The sequence below is a fragment of the Abramis brama genome, assembly GCF_963993115.1.
Source record: "Abramis brama genome assembly, chromosome: 9".
Taxonomy (NCBI): Eukaryota; Metazoa; Chordata; class Actinopteri; order Cypriniformes; family Leuciscidae; genus Abramis; species Abramis brama.
Window position 1 is genome coordinate 36,588,481 of NC_139971.1, and position 16,754 is coordinate 36,605,234.

Here is a 16,754-nt window from a genome sequence, read left to right on the forward strand (position 1 = left end):
ACCCTGGATCAGAAAACCAGTCACAAGTAACACGGGTATATTTGTGGCAATAGCCAACAATGCATTGTATGGGTCAAAATTAGCGATATTTCTTTTATGCCCAAAATCATTAGGATATTAAGTAAATATCATGTTCCATGAAGTTATTTAGTAAATTTCCTACCGTAAATATATAAAACATTTATTTTTGTGAGTGAATGAACAATCGTGAACAAAAATGGACAACTTTAAAAGCGATTTTCTCAATGTTTAGATTTTTTTGCCCCCTCAGATTCCAGATTTTCAAATAGTTGTATCTCGGCCAAATATTGTGAAAATTATTTATTCAGCTTTCAGATGATGTATAAATCTCAGCATATTAGAATGATTTCTGAAGGATCATGTGACACTGAAGACTGGAGTAATGATGCTGAAAATTCAGCTTTGCCATCACAAGAATACATTACGTTTTAAAATATATTAAAATGGATAACATTTATTTTAAATTGTTATAATATTACTTTTTTACTGTATAAAAATAGCTAATATTCAAGTGGTGTGCTTTGAATGAAATGGTGCCAGGGTTATAATATGTGTTCTGTAAATTTCAGTACAGATGTGGAAAATAGACTAATTATAAAATGAAACCAATTCTCTTCTTTATTATGATTTGTTATAATTCTAATATATATTAACATGAGGTGAATTTGGGATTTTGATTCTCAAAACCACTCTAATATGAAATTATTAGACCGATATATTATCAAAGACTGAAGATTACAGTATATCTATCGAGTAGAGTGGCCGAGGGCTGATATCATACTGAAATATGTTCAAATGTATCCAAAAGTCTGAGAATACATAGAATATCTGGATTTTTTTTTATTATTATTTAAACCTGAGACATAAACAGAATAAGTTTAAGCAAAATTTCAATTCTAATTCTGCTATTAGACATTAAAAAAGCATGTTGCCAAATCCTCAATGTACCATCTATTTGAGTATAGCAGAGGCAAAGTAATGTAGAACTTTCTCATTTTACATCTTAATCTCTCCCTCAGGACATTCTCAATGAAACCAGTGACTTTGATACGCTTGAACAAGAACAAAACGTGAGTATTTTAAATGAAAAAGCGAAGTGTAAAGACAGAATAAAAAAGCTTGATAATAATATAATCCAGCCTTGACCATGTCTTTTACACACTACTTTTCAGATCTCAGAAGGGTTAAATGACAGTCAGAGCGCTCTAACACAGCAGAAGGTCCAGTATCTCCTCACCATCAATCTAAAGGAAGGCAGAAACCTGGTCATCAGAGACCGCTCAGGTATTGAACTCTGAAACAATGACTGACACAGATAATTAATCTAGGATGACACTGGGTGATGTGGTAGGAAATGAATGAATGAGTAATGTTATTAGTAGGTCATGACTTTAACACACTTTATTCAGCACTATGCATCATTTAAAAATCCTGATCTTTTGATCTTTTAGTTTGACCTTAGACTCTTTATACTGTAAGTTTTGGTATTAAATTGTATTACTCAGCTGGTAAAGTAACACAATCACAAAACAGGATTTACACCTTTCATTATTGTGCTGGAATGTGCCGATGACCATCTAACCTGCATACCGTAATTCCACATAAAGCTCTGCTGATTTTCACATTAATAAAGTTCCCCTTATGTGTTTCATTGTATTAACAGCATAATTTACTTATACTGTTAATATAATGAAATCATTAAAATAATATTACTCCCCCTCAATAAAAAAACAAAAACTGTGTTTTCTCTCTGAACATTAGAAATCATTAGACTAAGGATCATTTCTGATAACAAAAGAAAGAATGTAGACATGCAAGATTTTTCTATGGCTGCATTCGACAGTGTTGACATCTACAAGCCACCATACAGTAGGTTTCCTAGATCAGCAACAAGTTCAATTCTAATCATTTTGAAAATGTAATAAACACATAGCCAATGCATCAGATTACATTCAACTTGCTTCTAAAAATGAAAGGTCTCTTTTACATGCTACAGAAAGTTCCTGATGGTTTGTCTAGTCTTGTATCAGTGTGTCAGTATCTACTCTTGGCTCTGAGAGGATACACAGTAGAGTGGCGTGGGCATCGCCCTCAAAGATGCCATGCCTTGGGATGAGCTTTTGCCTTATGTGATGTTCTCTTGTACCACCGAGTTCTAGATGTACTGTAAGTCCTCAAAGTCTTGTTGACCTTGAGTTAGTGTAGGCCACTTTAGGATTAGTGGGTGAGGTTGAGTCATATTCTTTATTGTGGGTCTGCCTGGATCTGGAAAATTGGATAACATCCAGTGTTTCCCAGAGGATTTTGTGAGACTATGGTTGGAATCATATATGGAAAGACATGTTTCCATATCTTGGAAACATATCTTTGTTTCCAAGATATCGCACAAAGCCATATCACGCTTTGAATGTAGTTTGTTTGATATATACTTTGCCAAAGCAATGGCGCAAAGCAACGTTAGAGACCTTTTATGATATTATGGTACATTTTAAAATATTTTCGGTTCATTATGAAACTGTGGCAGAACAGATTAAACTATGGTGGGCCGCTAGAGTCAATTAATGGGAAACACTGACATCTCTGTCTTTGCTGTCTTTGTCCATTCCCTTCTGAAATTTGTAAATGCACATTACAAAAATAAGGACACAAATTTCAAGAATTGCTCAGAAAAGTACACTTACATAGTACAGATATTCTGGTGACCAAGTGATTAAATACATTTTAATAGAAAAAAGTTATTTTAAATAGTAATATTCACAATATTCCTGTTTTTAATGTATTTTTCTAAATGCAGTCTAAATACAGGCTTGGTGATAATAAGAGACTTCTTTCAAAAAGGTTAAAAAAAATTTACAAACTCCAAATTTTTTAACGATAGTGAATACATAATCTGATGCATTGGCTATCTGTTTATTACATTTTTGTAATGATTAGAATTGAACTTGTTGCTGATCTAGGAAACCTATGGTGGCTTGTAGAAGTCACTGTCAGATGTCACTGCCATAGAAAAATGAGTTGTCGTGATTCCCACTTTTTTTTTAATTAACTGCTGAACTTGACAGAACGGATCCTTCTGTCCTAGTGTGCATATAGATGACAGTGTGCTTGGGTTCTTGCATGTCTACATTCTTTCTTGCTTTAATACCATACGCAGCTCTAGGTTCAGCAGTAACCAGTGTAGCCTACTGTAACCATGTGAACAAAAACATGTCTTGTTTAGGGAAGTTCTGGAATCTTATGAATGAAAATATCCTTAGGTTGTGAAGATTGTTCAAATTCTAGGTTCATCTGTTTAATGTCAAAGAATTTACTGTGAATAGAAGTGTTTTTTGACGTGCTGTTTTTAGCATTCATCTCAAATTTCAATTTTGACTCGGGTAACTGTAAAACTTTCTGTAGAAGTATAAAATATAATGGAATCTGATATAACATACAAATGAAGTAGAATCTTAAATAAAAAAGACATTTTAAGTGCTGTAGTTGTGTAATATTTTTTTTTTAAAAGTGGTTTTGGGCTACATTATTTAATTAAATAAAAGTACATTTGACTATCCCACAGCTTTGTTTGTGGCCATTATGAATGTACTTTAGCAGGGAGGACTGAGCTTGTTAGAGACGGAATGTTTCCAAGTTAAGCCAGCTTATCTGGTCATCCCAAAACTGAATGCGGTCGGACCGGAATGTCTTTCTGTAACTTCAGTCTGGTTATTGTAACCATGTTACATTTAAAAAAAACAAAAGCCTATTTTTGGAAGTCGTCATTATCTGTCTTGCATTCAAATGTTGCACCTTGATAGCACAGAAGTCACAGCAGTTTTATCAGGCTAGTGCTGGGAAACAAATGAGCTGGCCTTGTTTTGTTTTTTACTACGGCGCGGATGCAAATAGAGTCATGTTGAGGTGTTGTTTCCTAGAGGCTGTACACAGTCCCTGGTGTCATAATGTAAAACGTGTTGTCTGTTTTATCTCTTAACTATTTGCTTATGCGAGAGAACTATAGATACAAAAGAGAGAGCGAGAAAGAGAGAGAGAGAGAGAACAGAGGTTTAAACAACTAAGGTTTATTGAAATCCTACAGGCATATGATTGCAGTAAATTTCCATTTGATACCCAGAGCGGTTCTTCAGACATAATGCCAGTGTCCTGGCAGGCCTGAGCAAGCTGATTGGGCAGCTCGTTCTCATGTTCAAAGTCACAGGTGTATGCCCAGAGGCTGTTAATTACCATCTCTACCTCATTATTTTTCATAATTAGAATATATTCTAGTGATATTCTTCTCTGCCAACGGAATCTAATGAAATGGTCATGCACACTATAGACTGAGTGAAGTTATTGGTGGCAATAGCGTGCCAGATATCCTGTTCAGAATTCGACCACGCACTTTCTCAAATCTTTTGTATTGAAGCCCAAACAACCTGGCAGTTACCAAAAATGATCGTCTCTGAAGTTTTTTTTTTTTTTTTTTTTTTTGTTTGTTTGTAACTTCCTTTATGTACTGTAAAATCTGGGAATTAAATGCATACATATATGAGTTATGAAATGGGATACATTGCCACCTGCAGGAGAAAGAAAGTAAATACATAAATAGTAAAAGTAGTTGTCAGTAGGAAACTGTATATTAATCCCTACATCATATCATGTCCATATGAATTGAGTAAATTATATTGTAATTAATAATATTAATATATAATGTGTGTGTTATGGACACTGGAATGTCAAGTGATGTCTTTCAAATCACATATTGCAGTTGTGACCAAACATAATGTGTAACCTTATAAGCGCAACTTCCTTTATCCACATTATTTGCTTGATGGAGAAAAAAATGGCAGTATGATTTTATACTAGCGCTCAAATTTATTAATTAAAATAAATTAATATTTTAGACAGCGTTTAAAAAAAAAAAATTCTTAGCACTTCCTGTGTTGCCTACTTAAGATGAATCACTTTATTGTATTTGTAAGTTTCTTTGGGAAAAAATGTCTTGTGAGTAATGTAAAAAGATTTAGATTTTTTGTGTGCAAAATTGCGACCTCGTGTGGTGGTCTTTGAGAATGACACATCATCTCGTGTCTACAATACAGTATGATACAGTGCATTACTCCAAACTTTTTACCTACAGCAAAAGAAATGAATGAAGCAGGTGCAGAGTCTTTGGTAAGACTTTATTTCGATGGTCCACTTTAGTCATTCTACTAACTATAAGTAACTTTGCAACTACATGTCAACTAACTCTCATTAGTAGACTGTCTGCTTAATATCTGCAAACACTTTATTTTGATGCTCCCCAACAGACATTCTACTGACTATCAGGAACTTTGCGAGTACATGTCAACTTATTCAACTAATACTCGGTTAATGTGTAGTTGATAAGTAGTTAGTAGAATGTCTAAAGTGGGCCATCGAAATAAAGTGTAACCAATTCTTCTTCTTTACATTGAAATATTTTCACTTTCAGATTCATAATCTTGTTTGTCTTCTTTATTGCAAAACGTCTAAGTCTGTGTCCTGAAACCTTTTGATTATCAGACATTTTGCGCTGATGGATACAAAAGCCTTTACATTGCTTTGGCTATCCAGTGAACTAATAGTTATGCTGGCTACGTTTTACCCCTCTTTCCATCCCATACTGTGATGTTCTCTGAAAAATAGTCTCTTTCGGTCTGCAGCCATTTGCATTACTAGTTGAGTCCTCACTTGGCCTGACATGACAGCATTCCCCGTCTCGTGTCTTCTCCAGCACCTGTATTTGCCTAACAATTAACGGCCAGCTCGCTCCCCGACTGACGCTGCATGGGAAAAGCGGCCCGCGAGTCCCCTCCCCGTCCTCCATTTTGCTTGTGTTAATTTCCGCCGTCAGTGTTTTGTCTTCCCCTGGCTGCTCGAGCCCCTTCCTCCTGTCAAGCTGCCTGGAGGTTTGCTTGTCAGCGTCTGGCAGGGAGGAGTTCCTCCTGGAGATGTTCATTTGGAGAGGCGAGCTGACAGGCCTGACAGCCCGTCCCCACAGGGCTTTTGTCATGTGATTCCAGGCTCCCCGCAGGTTCTCTCAAGCACTCCTTTATCCATCCATACAAATGAAGCGATGGACTCTTTTTCTCTCATATTTTTTTTTTCTTCTTCTTACTAGCCAATCTGCATACCACAGCATAGACAAAGACGGAGCTCTCGCCCTCCCCTCTCGCAGACAGACTCAAGGCAGACTTTCTTAACAGGCTTTGGAGATTAACACTGCTTGCTCCTGGTTTCTGGGGTTTTAATACACCGGCATTAAATTAACAAATTCACGCTGGCTATAATTTTTACTCTTTCACAATCAGCCAGCTCCCATCACCCTGAAAGAGACAAAATGTCCGCCTCCCTGCTCTAAGAACGCTCGCCTAAATAATGAGTTTTATTCAATGTCTGGAAGACCGTATCTGTGTGCTTGGACAGTGTGATGATATGAAACGCTGTTCCACCATGTTTTGTCATTAAATGAATGTACAAACAAAGCTCAATCATCAGAATTTGTGGCTTACGTGTGATTGAATACCACAAAATATAATTTTGACTTGTTCCCTTATGCAACAATTACTATTGATTTAGATGTACGGAGTCCTTTTTATGTTAGTAGTGTACTGATAACTGTTTGTTTTCTACAGGTACAAGTGACCCATTCGTCAAATTCAAATTAGATGGCAAACACATCTACAAAAGCAAAGTTGTGAACAAGAACCTGAATCCCACCTGGAATGAATGCTTTTCCTTCCCCATCAGAGACCTCGATCAGACTGTTATTCTCAAGGTTTGGGATGTATTTACATCATTACATAATGCAAATAATTGCTTAATTATGAACTTTAACATCCCTATTATTCATTCTACTAAAAAAAAAAAATTCAAACATTTACAAAGTGTGAAGAAAGGAATGTGTACAATACCATGGCAGGCAACAGCAAAACAAAAACAAGCAAATTCTGTAATAATAATAATAAATCAAATAAAATATGCTAGAGACATTTTTATTTTATTTATATGATTACCATTTTCACATATTTTGGAGTTGCATTCAAATCCAGTCTATTTGCCAAGGTATTCATAATGTTAAAGAAAGAGTCATATCTTGAGATTCCTCAGTTAATGGTACATAAAAAAAAAAAAAAAATCAGAATAAAGTTGGAATATGGAAGAATTTATATAAACAAAAGAAAATAATCAAAATTTTTTGTGTGTTAAACTTTTGTGTCATCATCTCACAATTACGATTGATGCAGGTGTATGATCGTGACCTAAGATCCAATGACTTCATGGGATCAAGCAGCTTTTCTCTCCAACAACAGGAATTGGACAAGTGAGGACAACTTTGTCATTTCATAACTTCCATGATATTGTAGTGTTAAAGTTTCTCTCATGATTCCGTCAAAGAATTCCTCCTCGGACATAGATAAACAGATAAAGGTTTCCATCCGCAGAATGATTCCGATGGTTTTATCTTTGGAGGACCCCAACAGCGTGGAGTCCGACATGGGAGTGATCATTATAGAGACCAGCCTGTCCATCCGAGAGGAACCTGCCAAACGAAATGTATGACTCCTGGAAGTAGTTCAATTCAATTCACATTTATTTATATAGCGCTTTTCACAATACACATCGTTTCAAAGAAGCTTTACAGAACACATTACAATTTAGACTGATCTGTTATCAGAGGTAACTGTCTACGTTGTGTATTTCAGAAATGTGCATATACAAAATCACAGTTAGCTACAAATTTATTAATTGAAACAATGTAATAATTTAAGGCAGAAACAATGAGCTCATTGGAGTAATGCATACTTGTTTGTTAATAAAATAGTCTAATTTTAGTGGAAACAGTCAAGAGGCTTTCTAACATAATGTTCATTTGCCACCCATTTTTCAGAAGTGGCTACTAAGAAGAAAGGGAAGCTTCAATAAGGTATGTCATGATACATTCTCTCCATATTACTTTTGTCCAGCTGCCTACAAGAGAGAAGAGCACCCACACAGTATTTGTTACCAGGCCAAAATACACAAAATACATACATTTATTTGATTAAATGCACTAAGTTACACAAACTAATAAAAGAGACCACAGCAATAAGGTTATTATTGTATCACATGTGTCCACTGGAGGGCAGTAGATCCTCACCATCTTCCCCACAGATACTTCACTGCTGTTTTGCACAAGATTTATGCAAGTTTCTTGACTTTAGCTTACATTCACTTTCACTTAGTTAGTGAAACTTCAACATATACTTCAACAGAGCGAGAAACTTTTGTTTGTGTCTGCGACTCTCTGATGTGATTTCCAAAGTAAATGTATCACCATGATTTAAATAAAGCACACGGTCTGTCTAGCATTTTGTGCAGGTCAATTCATAGATGAGAGCTTATTTACCTCACAGCCGTGAAAGCTTGCAATTTAAGATTTCTCCAAACAAAAGCTCTGCCGCATGCTTCTGCCAGTGCTGTGAATCTACTTTTAGTAAACTGTATTCAACCAGCAATTCATTTCATTTCAGTATGTCTATATATATAGACATATATTTTATATAAGTTATAACCTGTTTGGATAATCAATACACTGACAAGAACTACTTTAGATAAGTTTAGATGCAGTATCTTGTTAGATTGTTAGATAAAGTCTTGTCTGAAAAAGGTCTTTTAAAGAAACTTCTGGGTTAGATTTTACCCCAAAATTAAAGTATTTTGTGTAAAAACAATGGGCTACTTTAGGGACGAGATGCAAGATTTTTGCATTGTGACATTATTTTCATAAAAAAAGTACATTTGTATATTATTCTTGTTAATACAGAAATAAAAATCACACTGTCAGGACAACATTTTTAGCTTTATTAAAATCAGCAAAATGTTCTCATTTTAGTGGCATAAAGCAGGCAAAGTATAAACACACAGTTTCATGCATAACTTTCATTTTGTACAGTAGCTACATTGTCCACTTAACTGTTTTGACTAAAATGAAACTTTTTTGCTGATGTTTTTATTATATTATATATATATTGTCAGGACAAAATATCTTTCTCTTTATTAAAATCATTACCATTTTTATTCTATACAAGAACTGTCATGATGTATATTTACAAATGAGCTTTAAAATACATGTTACAATTCACATATACATTTATAAACTAAATATCAAATTATACAATATAGAATCTGATTTGCATTAGCAATAGAATTTGACATGGGGGTTACAAATCAATTAAATGGTTAAATCAATTGCAACAATCTTATAGCTTTAAAATATAATTTCTTGCTTCTTTCACTTGATTTTAGGTTAAAATGAGTGAAACATGAAGCCAGTTTTTGTGAGACTGACTCCAAAGCACACACGTGTTGTTAGTTTATGTGATCAGGTATGGATCAGTATGTGTTTTGTTGGTGTTTCCACTGCAGTGTCTTCTGCCAAATCAACTGAGATCTAGTTCTATTTGACACCTATCAGTACAGGCAGAACATGTCTCTCAATTCTTACCTCTCCTCCTCTATCACACTTCCTTCTTCACAGCCATGCCACGCTGTCTTTGAGATGGAAACGGGCAGCGGTATTGGCACGTAGCATGTGGTTCTTCTTCCTGACAGTGTCTGGAGTGTGTGTGTATGTGTGTGTAGTCTTTGAGGCACTATGCCAGTGTAAGATGCTGAGGATATGTGTGATGGCTCATTCCCAGGCATGGTGAGCTATAACCCAGATGTTGGGATGTAATATCGCAGCTGTGGACGGACAGCACTGAAGCTCTAGCCAAATGGGTACGGCTTTGGGCTTGTCCCCTTGTCCCCATGCTGCTCCACCATATGGAGGCAATCCCCCAGCTCTTTTAGCACCAGGAATAGCCTCTCTTTTGGGGCCACTTACTCTTAAGCGGAATTGTTTTATTGGCCACGCCGATCACAAATTTGTCCAAAATAAACACTTGGGAAGACTTGGCTTGGATGAATATTATATTTCTCTCTCAGCTCCCTCTATAACTACCCCCCTTATCCCCCACTCTCTCACTCTCTCTCTCTCTCTTTAAAGAGGCTTGTTTATGGAGATGTGGCCATTACATTAAATGTTAATGCTGGTTTGTCTGCTCTGCCGTGTGTGTGTGTGTGTGTGTGTGTGTGTGTGTGTGTGTGTGTGTGTGTGTGTGATGCTAATGGAGCAAAGGCTCAGTCACACTCTCCGAGCAGCCAGGTGGGAAAACAGCTCTCTGGTCTGTGATTACTGGCAGAACAGACCAGCCTCTTCCTGATGCTGTGTTTTTTGAAAGTGCAGGGCTATCAACCCACAAGTCATCTCTGTACTGTGTACTTATCCATCTGCAGTCGTGTTGATGGACCTGTTTTCTCTCTCCGAGGTGTGGGGATCACCTGCACATTTCAACTAGCAGTTTTTAGAAGGGTTTTATTTCGTGATATATTTTGTTACAGAAACAGAAATGGAATTTTATTTAAAATGTGTTTTAACATGCATATTCTACTATATATGCATACATTTAATTTATTTATAGTAGGTCATAACTCAGAAGGAGAAGATCCCAGCTTCAAAATTGTATTTGTCCCTTTGCTTTTAATACCAAATTTTAACAGACAGTTTGAGGTCAGTACTTTTTTTTGAATTCAGCAAGGACACACTAGATTGATCAAATGTGACATTTATTACAAATTTTCTATTCAGCAAAGTAATTTACATTTAAAGAAATTCAAAATTGGTGAAATGTATCACAGTTCCACAAAAATATTAAGCTGCACAACTGTTTTCAACATTGTTCTAGTAGTTGATAAGAACTGTTTCTTGAGCAGCAAATCAGCATATTAAAATGATTTATGAAGGATAATGTGACTGAAGACTAATGCAATGAGTAATAATGCTGATAATTCAGCAGTGTTTATATATATATATATATATATATATATATATATATATATATATACACACACAGTACATATATACATATGTTGTGTGTGTGTGTGTGTGTGTTTAAATTCATAACCACACTATTTATGTAAAATGATGGTGCATGCTGCAAAACATTTATTTACAGTACAAACATGTCTTCAATTAGAACCTGGTTCCAAGGCTATCACAAGTCTTTCTCGCAATTTCGTCAAAACCTCATCTATGTGAGCCAAGTATAATATGTTACCTTGGTAACATATTTAAATAAGCAGCAATAAAAAATACACCAAAAACTGAATGTTTAAGTTTGCACAGCATAAAAAAAAACATGTTTATGATCAACAAGATGAGCTGAGAGAGCAACATTGGCCCAAACATTCAATGCCTTATTGTATATGTTGGCTGTTCCAGGGTCAGCCGGTAAGCCAGGCGCAGGCTGGGCGACTCATGAAGAGTCAGGTTTGGACTGGAGTTTACACCGTCATCCTGGTGGAAGGCCAGGACATGCCTGACTGCGGTCAGGGAGACATCTACGTACGCTTCAAATTGGGAGACCAGAGGGTCAGGAGCAAGGTGAGCTCATCCCTCTCCCCCTTCATCTTTTTGCTTCTCTTGCTTTCTCTTTTTCCCGTGCTCATTACATCATCTGGTCTCTTTGTTTCTATACCTCTATCCTCTTTTTCTCTCAATACCTCATTAAACCCTTCCCTCCCCCTCTTCCTCCTCCCATACTTTCTTAGTTGTTCACATACCTCGCTTTAGATACTCCGTCCGCTCTACACACCTTCCTCCCCCTCTTTCGGATGGCTTCTCCCAGGCTTCACTGCTCTGGTGACAGAGGAGGCTTCTCATTAGATCGGCCGTGTCTGGCAGGGCGTCTCTCCTGATGCTTCTGTTACCGCGTCTTGTTCGGCTCATTTGCATACCCAGAATACCTTGCTCATCTACCTCCCGCCCTCAATGGTTCCAACTAGCTAGTCTTGTATTCTCATGTCATCTTTTTTTCTAGAGCCCCCTGGCTCTGTTTGGGCATGTTTGCTTGTTGAACAAAACTAGTTCTAATTGGATGCTGTCAGAGTTTATAATCCCAGCGAGAAGAGAGGATGCGTTCTCCTAAAGACGGCTGCTCCTCCTCCACCACATGTCTTATTGAAGTCTTACTGAATAAGGCTTAATACACCTGTCATGTTAGCTGTCTCTGTTTTGAGAATCCCTTAAAATTGACACAACTTCCTCTCTCTCTGGTTCCTGCTTGTCTATCTTTCTGTCGCAGAATCTGTGTATTAAGGCAAACCCGCAGTGGAGAGAGTCTTTCGACTTTAACCAGTTCCAGGATGCACAGGAGAATCTCGTGGTGGAGGTTTGCTGCAAGAGGGGCAGGAAATCAGAGGAGTTCTGGGGAGTGTAAGTTTGCTGGAGCCACTTCGCATACTGTTTTAAAAGTTCAAAAGTTTTAAAAGGAGGGGGAGTCGGGCAAGCTGTGTCACCTTTTTGCTTCAGTTTGTCCACTAGTCAATTACAAAAAGGATAGAGGTATACCTAGATATACTGTATTTCAGGACGTCTGCTATCAAATGACATTTGAAGAATGTGCCTATAGAAGTGACACAACTTTAGGAGTAGGCTGGGACATCTTAAGAGGAAAATTGAACCATTGAGAAATAAAAGATTTACATTTCAAGTGAACACATACACTACCATTGAAAGTTTGGGGTCGTAAAGAATTTTCATATTATATGTTCAGCAAGGCTGCTTTTATTTGATGAAAAAGACAATTTAAAATTGTATATATTTAATATACTTAAACATTTAATTTATTCCTGTGATGGCAAAGCTGAATTTTCAGCATCATTATACCAGTCTTTAGTCACATGATCCTTCAAAAATCATTCTAATATGCTGATTTGGTGCTCAAGAAACATTTCTTATTATTATCACAGTTGAAAACAGTTATTCTGCTTAGTGGAAAGGTGATACCTGCTATTTTTGGGGGATTTTTTGAATAATAGACAGTTTGAAAGAACAGCATATAAATCTTTTGTAACATTAATGCCTTTGTCACTTATGATCAGTTAAAAAAAGCCACAAAAAAACCCAATCCCATTCCAAATGTCTAATTTTGCTGCATACAGTGAGGAAAATAAGTATTTGAACACCCTGCTATTTTGCAAGTTCTCCCACTTAGAAATCATGGAGGGGTCTGAAATTGTCATCGTAGGTGCATGTCCACTGTGAGAGACATAATCTAAAAAAAAAAAATCCAGAAATCACAATGTATGATTTTTTAACTATTTATTTGTATGATACAGCTGCAAATAAGTATTTGAACACCTGATAAAATCAATGTTAATATTTGGTACAGTAGCCTTTGTTTGCAATTACAGAGGTCAAACGTTTCCTGTAGTTTTTCACCAGGTTTGCACACACTGCAGGAGGGATTTTGGCCCACTCCTCCACACAGATCTTCTCTAGATCAGTCAGGTTTCTGGGCTGTCGCTGAGAAACACGGAGTTTGAGCTCCCTCCAAAGATTCTCTATTGGGTTTAGGTCTGGAGACTGGCTAGGCCACGCCAGAACCTTGATATGCTTCTTACAGAGCCACTCCTTGGTTATCCTGGCTGTGTGCTTCGGGTCATTGTCATGTTGGAAGACCCAGCCTCGACCCATCTTCAATGCTCTAACTGTGGGAAGGAGGTTGTTCCCCAAAATCTCGCAATACATGGCCCCGGTCATCCTCTCCTTAATACAGTGCAGTCGCCCTGTCCCATGTGCAGAAAAACACCCCCAAAGCATGATGCTACCACCCCCATGCTTCACAGTAGGGATGGTGTTCTTGGGATGGTACTCATCATTCTTCTTCCTCCAAACACTTTTAGTGGAATTATGACCAAAAAGTTCTATTTTGGTCTCATCTGACCACATGACTTTCTCCCATGACTCCTCTGGATCATCCAAATGGTCATTGGCAAACTTAAGACGGGCCTTGACATGTGCTGGTTTAAGCAGGGGAACCTTCCGTGCCATGCATGATTTCAAACCATGACGTCTTAGTGTATTACCAACAGTAACCTTGGAAATGGTGGTCCCAGCTCTTTTCAGGTCATTGACCAGCTCCTCCCGTGTAGTTCTGGGCTGATTTCTCACCTTTCTTAGGATCATTGAGACCCCACGAGGTGAGATCTTGCATGGAGCCCCAGTCCGAGGGAGATTGACAGTCATGTTTAGCTTCTTCCATTTTCTAATGATTGCTCTAACAGTGGACCTTTATTCACCAAGCTGCTTGGCAATTTCCCCGTAGCCCTTTCCAGCCTTGTGGAGGTGTACAATTTTGTCTCTAGTGTCTTTGGACAGCTCTTTGGTCTTGGCCATGTTAGTAGTTGGATTCTTACTGATTGTATGGGGTGGACAGGTGTCTTTATGCAGCTAACGACCTCAAACAGGTGCATCTAATTTAGGATAATAAATGGAGTGGAGGTGGACATTTTAAAGGCAGACTAACAGGTCTTTGAGGGTCAGAATTCTAGCTGATAGACAGGTGTTCAAATACTTATTTGCAGCTGTATCATACAAATAAATAGTTAAAAAATCATACATTGTGATTTCTGGATTTTTTTTTTTTGATTATGTCTCTCACAGTGGACATGCACCTACGATGACAATTTCAGACCCCTCCATGATTTCCAAGTGGGAGAACTTGCAAAATAGCAGGGTGTTCAAATACTTATTTTCCTCACTGTATATTACACATTTTACTAAACCAGACGTTGTAATATTTTGAATATTACAGTGAATATATCTAGTGAAATTTTGTATTAGTAATTCATTTGGAGACAATGCTTTCTATCACTAGTAGCAAGACAGCTTACTCACTGACACATCTTACCCCACTCTCTCATATTGCAGTGATCTGATGGCCACAACCTAAAGTATTGCTCAAATGCACAAATTCATGTTGTGCTTTTTGAAAACCAGTGCATATGCTTATCCATTGATGAAATACTAATAGGTTCTACTCTTCACAGTCTGGATATTGACCTGACCAGACTTCCTGCCAATCAGAGGCAGTTATATACTCATTCGTTGGACCAAGGCTATGGTCAACTGGTGTTTCTGGTCACACTGACCCCGTGTTCTGGTGCATCCATCTCAGACATCCAGACGGCTCCATTAGATGACCCCAAGACCTTTAAGAGGATGCAGGAGCAATATGTGGGTCTTACATAGTGCTATTTTAGTTTTCTAGTGTTTTTTATTGATTTATTTTTGTTACCTTCCAACTCCATGTAAATTGATATGATTATTATGATATGAAATAAATAGGATTATATGTTTTAAAAACATTTTGGTTTTAACATGTTTTAAGATAAAAGGTCATTTGTATTTACAGAGACCGATGAACTTCCTGTGGGACTTGAAGGATGTTGGCTATCTTCAAATCAAGTTAATAAAAGCCACAGATCTTCCATCCACAGATATAAGTGGTACTTATCTGAATTAAATATAGTGTCATAATGTATGTAAGGGATTTTGTACAGTTATTAAGTAAAGTATTGCCTATTATAAATATTTATGCAGTCATAATAATGTCAAAATATTTTAACGTAATCAGGTAAAAGTGACCCCTTTTGTACCGTTGAGCTCGGTAATAGCAAACTGCAAACTCACACGATATCCAAAACCCTGAATCCTGAATGGAGAACAGCCCTAACATTGTAAGTTAAAATCATAGATGTCTCAGTATGTCATTATGCATGCTCATGGTATTGATATCACATTGATTTTGTCAGCCCCATTAAGGACATCCATGACGTTCTGGTGCTGACAGTCTATCATGATGATGGGGACAAGGCTCCAGACTTCCTGGGAAAAGTTGCCATTCCTTTGCTGACTGTAAGTACCACACAAATAAGTAGTTTTTATAATAATTGTTGCACAGTTTCTATCATTGTGCCAATGTTAAACTACAATATCTCTACTTTGCCTTTAGATTTCTAATGGCCAACAAATAACCAGAATGCTGAAGAATAATAATCTATCAAGGGCGACCAAAGGAAGCATCACTGTGGAGCTGGATGTCCTCTACAACCCTGTAAGTGCATCATATAAAATAAATATGATTATTTATGAATAATATGATTGATATCAGATGCTTTGAGAGTCCTTTACTAAAACAAAACGTCATTCAAACATAATTAACTTTCTATTAAGGTTATATTCAAGTTCTTAAAAGCTGTCAAGTCATTATGTGACAAAAGTCTTGTTTTTCTTCTTCTTCTTTCCCAGATCAAAGCAGGATTCAAAACCTTCCAGCCGAAAGAAACAGTGTTTGCTGAGGACAACCCGAAGTTTAACAAAAAGGTTATCTTCATCAACAATTACAGCACCATATTTTCCACTTTCTCTTAATATTAGCTTTGTTGTTGGCACCTTCAGAGACTCATTACGTTCAGTTTTTCCTCCAGCACCGCCTAAAGCTCTTTAGACACCAAAGATGACTTGACTTATTAATATTTATCACCTATGAACCTTCAGTTTAAAAGCCTCTTTACACCTGAGTGAATGTCATGTTGTGAGCATTATGTCCTCAGGCACATCTTGCTAACTACTGCTTTGTCCCCATTAGCTTTTAGCAGGTAATATCTATCGAGTGAGGAAGATCAGCGTGGCCATTCTCTATACGCTGCAGTATATTAACAGCTGCTTCCAGTGGGAGAACAAACGGAGGAGTATTACAGCCTTCCTGGTAAGACTTCATACCACTAGATCTCAACTCTGTGGCCCTTTTAGTAACCTGAGGTCAGTGACCGCATCTGAGTAATCGTTCTTTGAAGAAAAC

The 16,754-nt window shown here is 37.1% G+C and overlaps 1 protein-coding gene across 1 annotated transcript in view; it reads left to right on the top strand.

Moving 5' to 3' along the window:
• Positions 1 to 16,754, top strand: part of mctp2a (multiple C2 domains, transmembrane 2a) — a 49,571-nt gene that overhangs the window by 5,335 nt on the left and 27,482 nt on the right. The window contains exons 3-17 of the mRNA XM_084123967.1: positions 1,041 to 1,091; positions 1,194 to 1,305; positions 6,660 to 6,802; positions 7,272 to 7,348; positions 7,470 to 7,581; positions 7,916 to 7,951; positions 11,330 to 11,491; positions 12,192 to 12,322; positions 14,941 to 15,127; positions 15,306 to 15,399; positions 15,528 to 15,630; positions 15,706 to 15,808; positions 15,906 to 16,007; positions 16,202 to 16,276; positions 16,542 to 16,661. Of these exons, the coding sequence (XP_083980093.1) occupies positions 1,041 to 1,091; positions 1,194 to 1,305; positions 6,660 to 6,802; positions 7,272 to 7,348; positions 7,470 to 7,581; positions 7,916 to 7,951; positions 11,330 to 11,491; positions 12,192 to 12,322; positions 14,941 to 15,127; positions 15,306 to 15,399; positions 15,528 to 15,630; positions 15,706 to 15,808; positions 15,906 to 16,007; positions 16,202 to 16,276; positions 16,542 to 16,661 (1,608 nt within the window). The remainder of the gene's footprint in view (positions 1 to 1,040; positions 1,092 to 1,193; positions 1,306 to 6,659; positions 6,803 to 7,271; positions 7,349 to 7,469; positions 7,582 to 7,915; positions 7,952 to 11,329; positions 11,492 to 12,191; positions 12,323 to 14,940; positions 15,128 to 15,305; positions 15,400 to 15,527; positions 15,631 to 15,705; positions 15,809 to 15,905; positions 16,008 to 16,201; positions 16,277 to 16,541; positions 16,662 to 16,754) is intronic.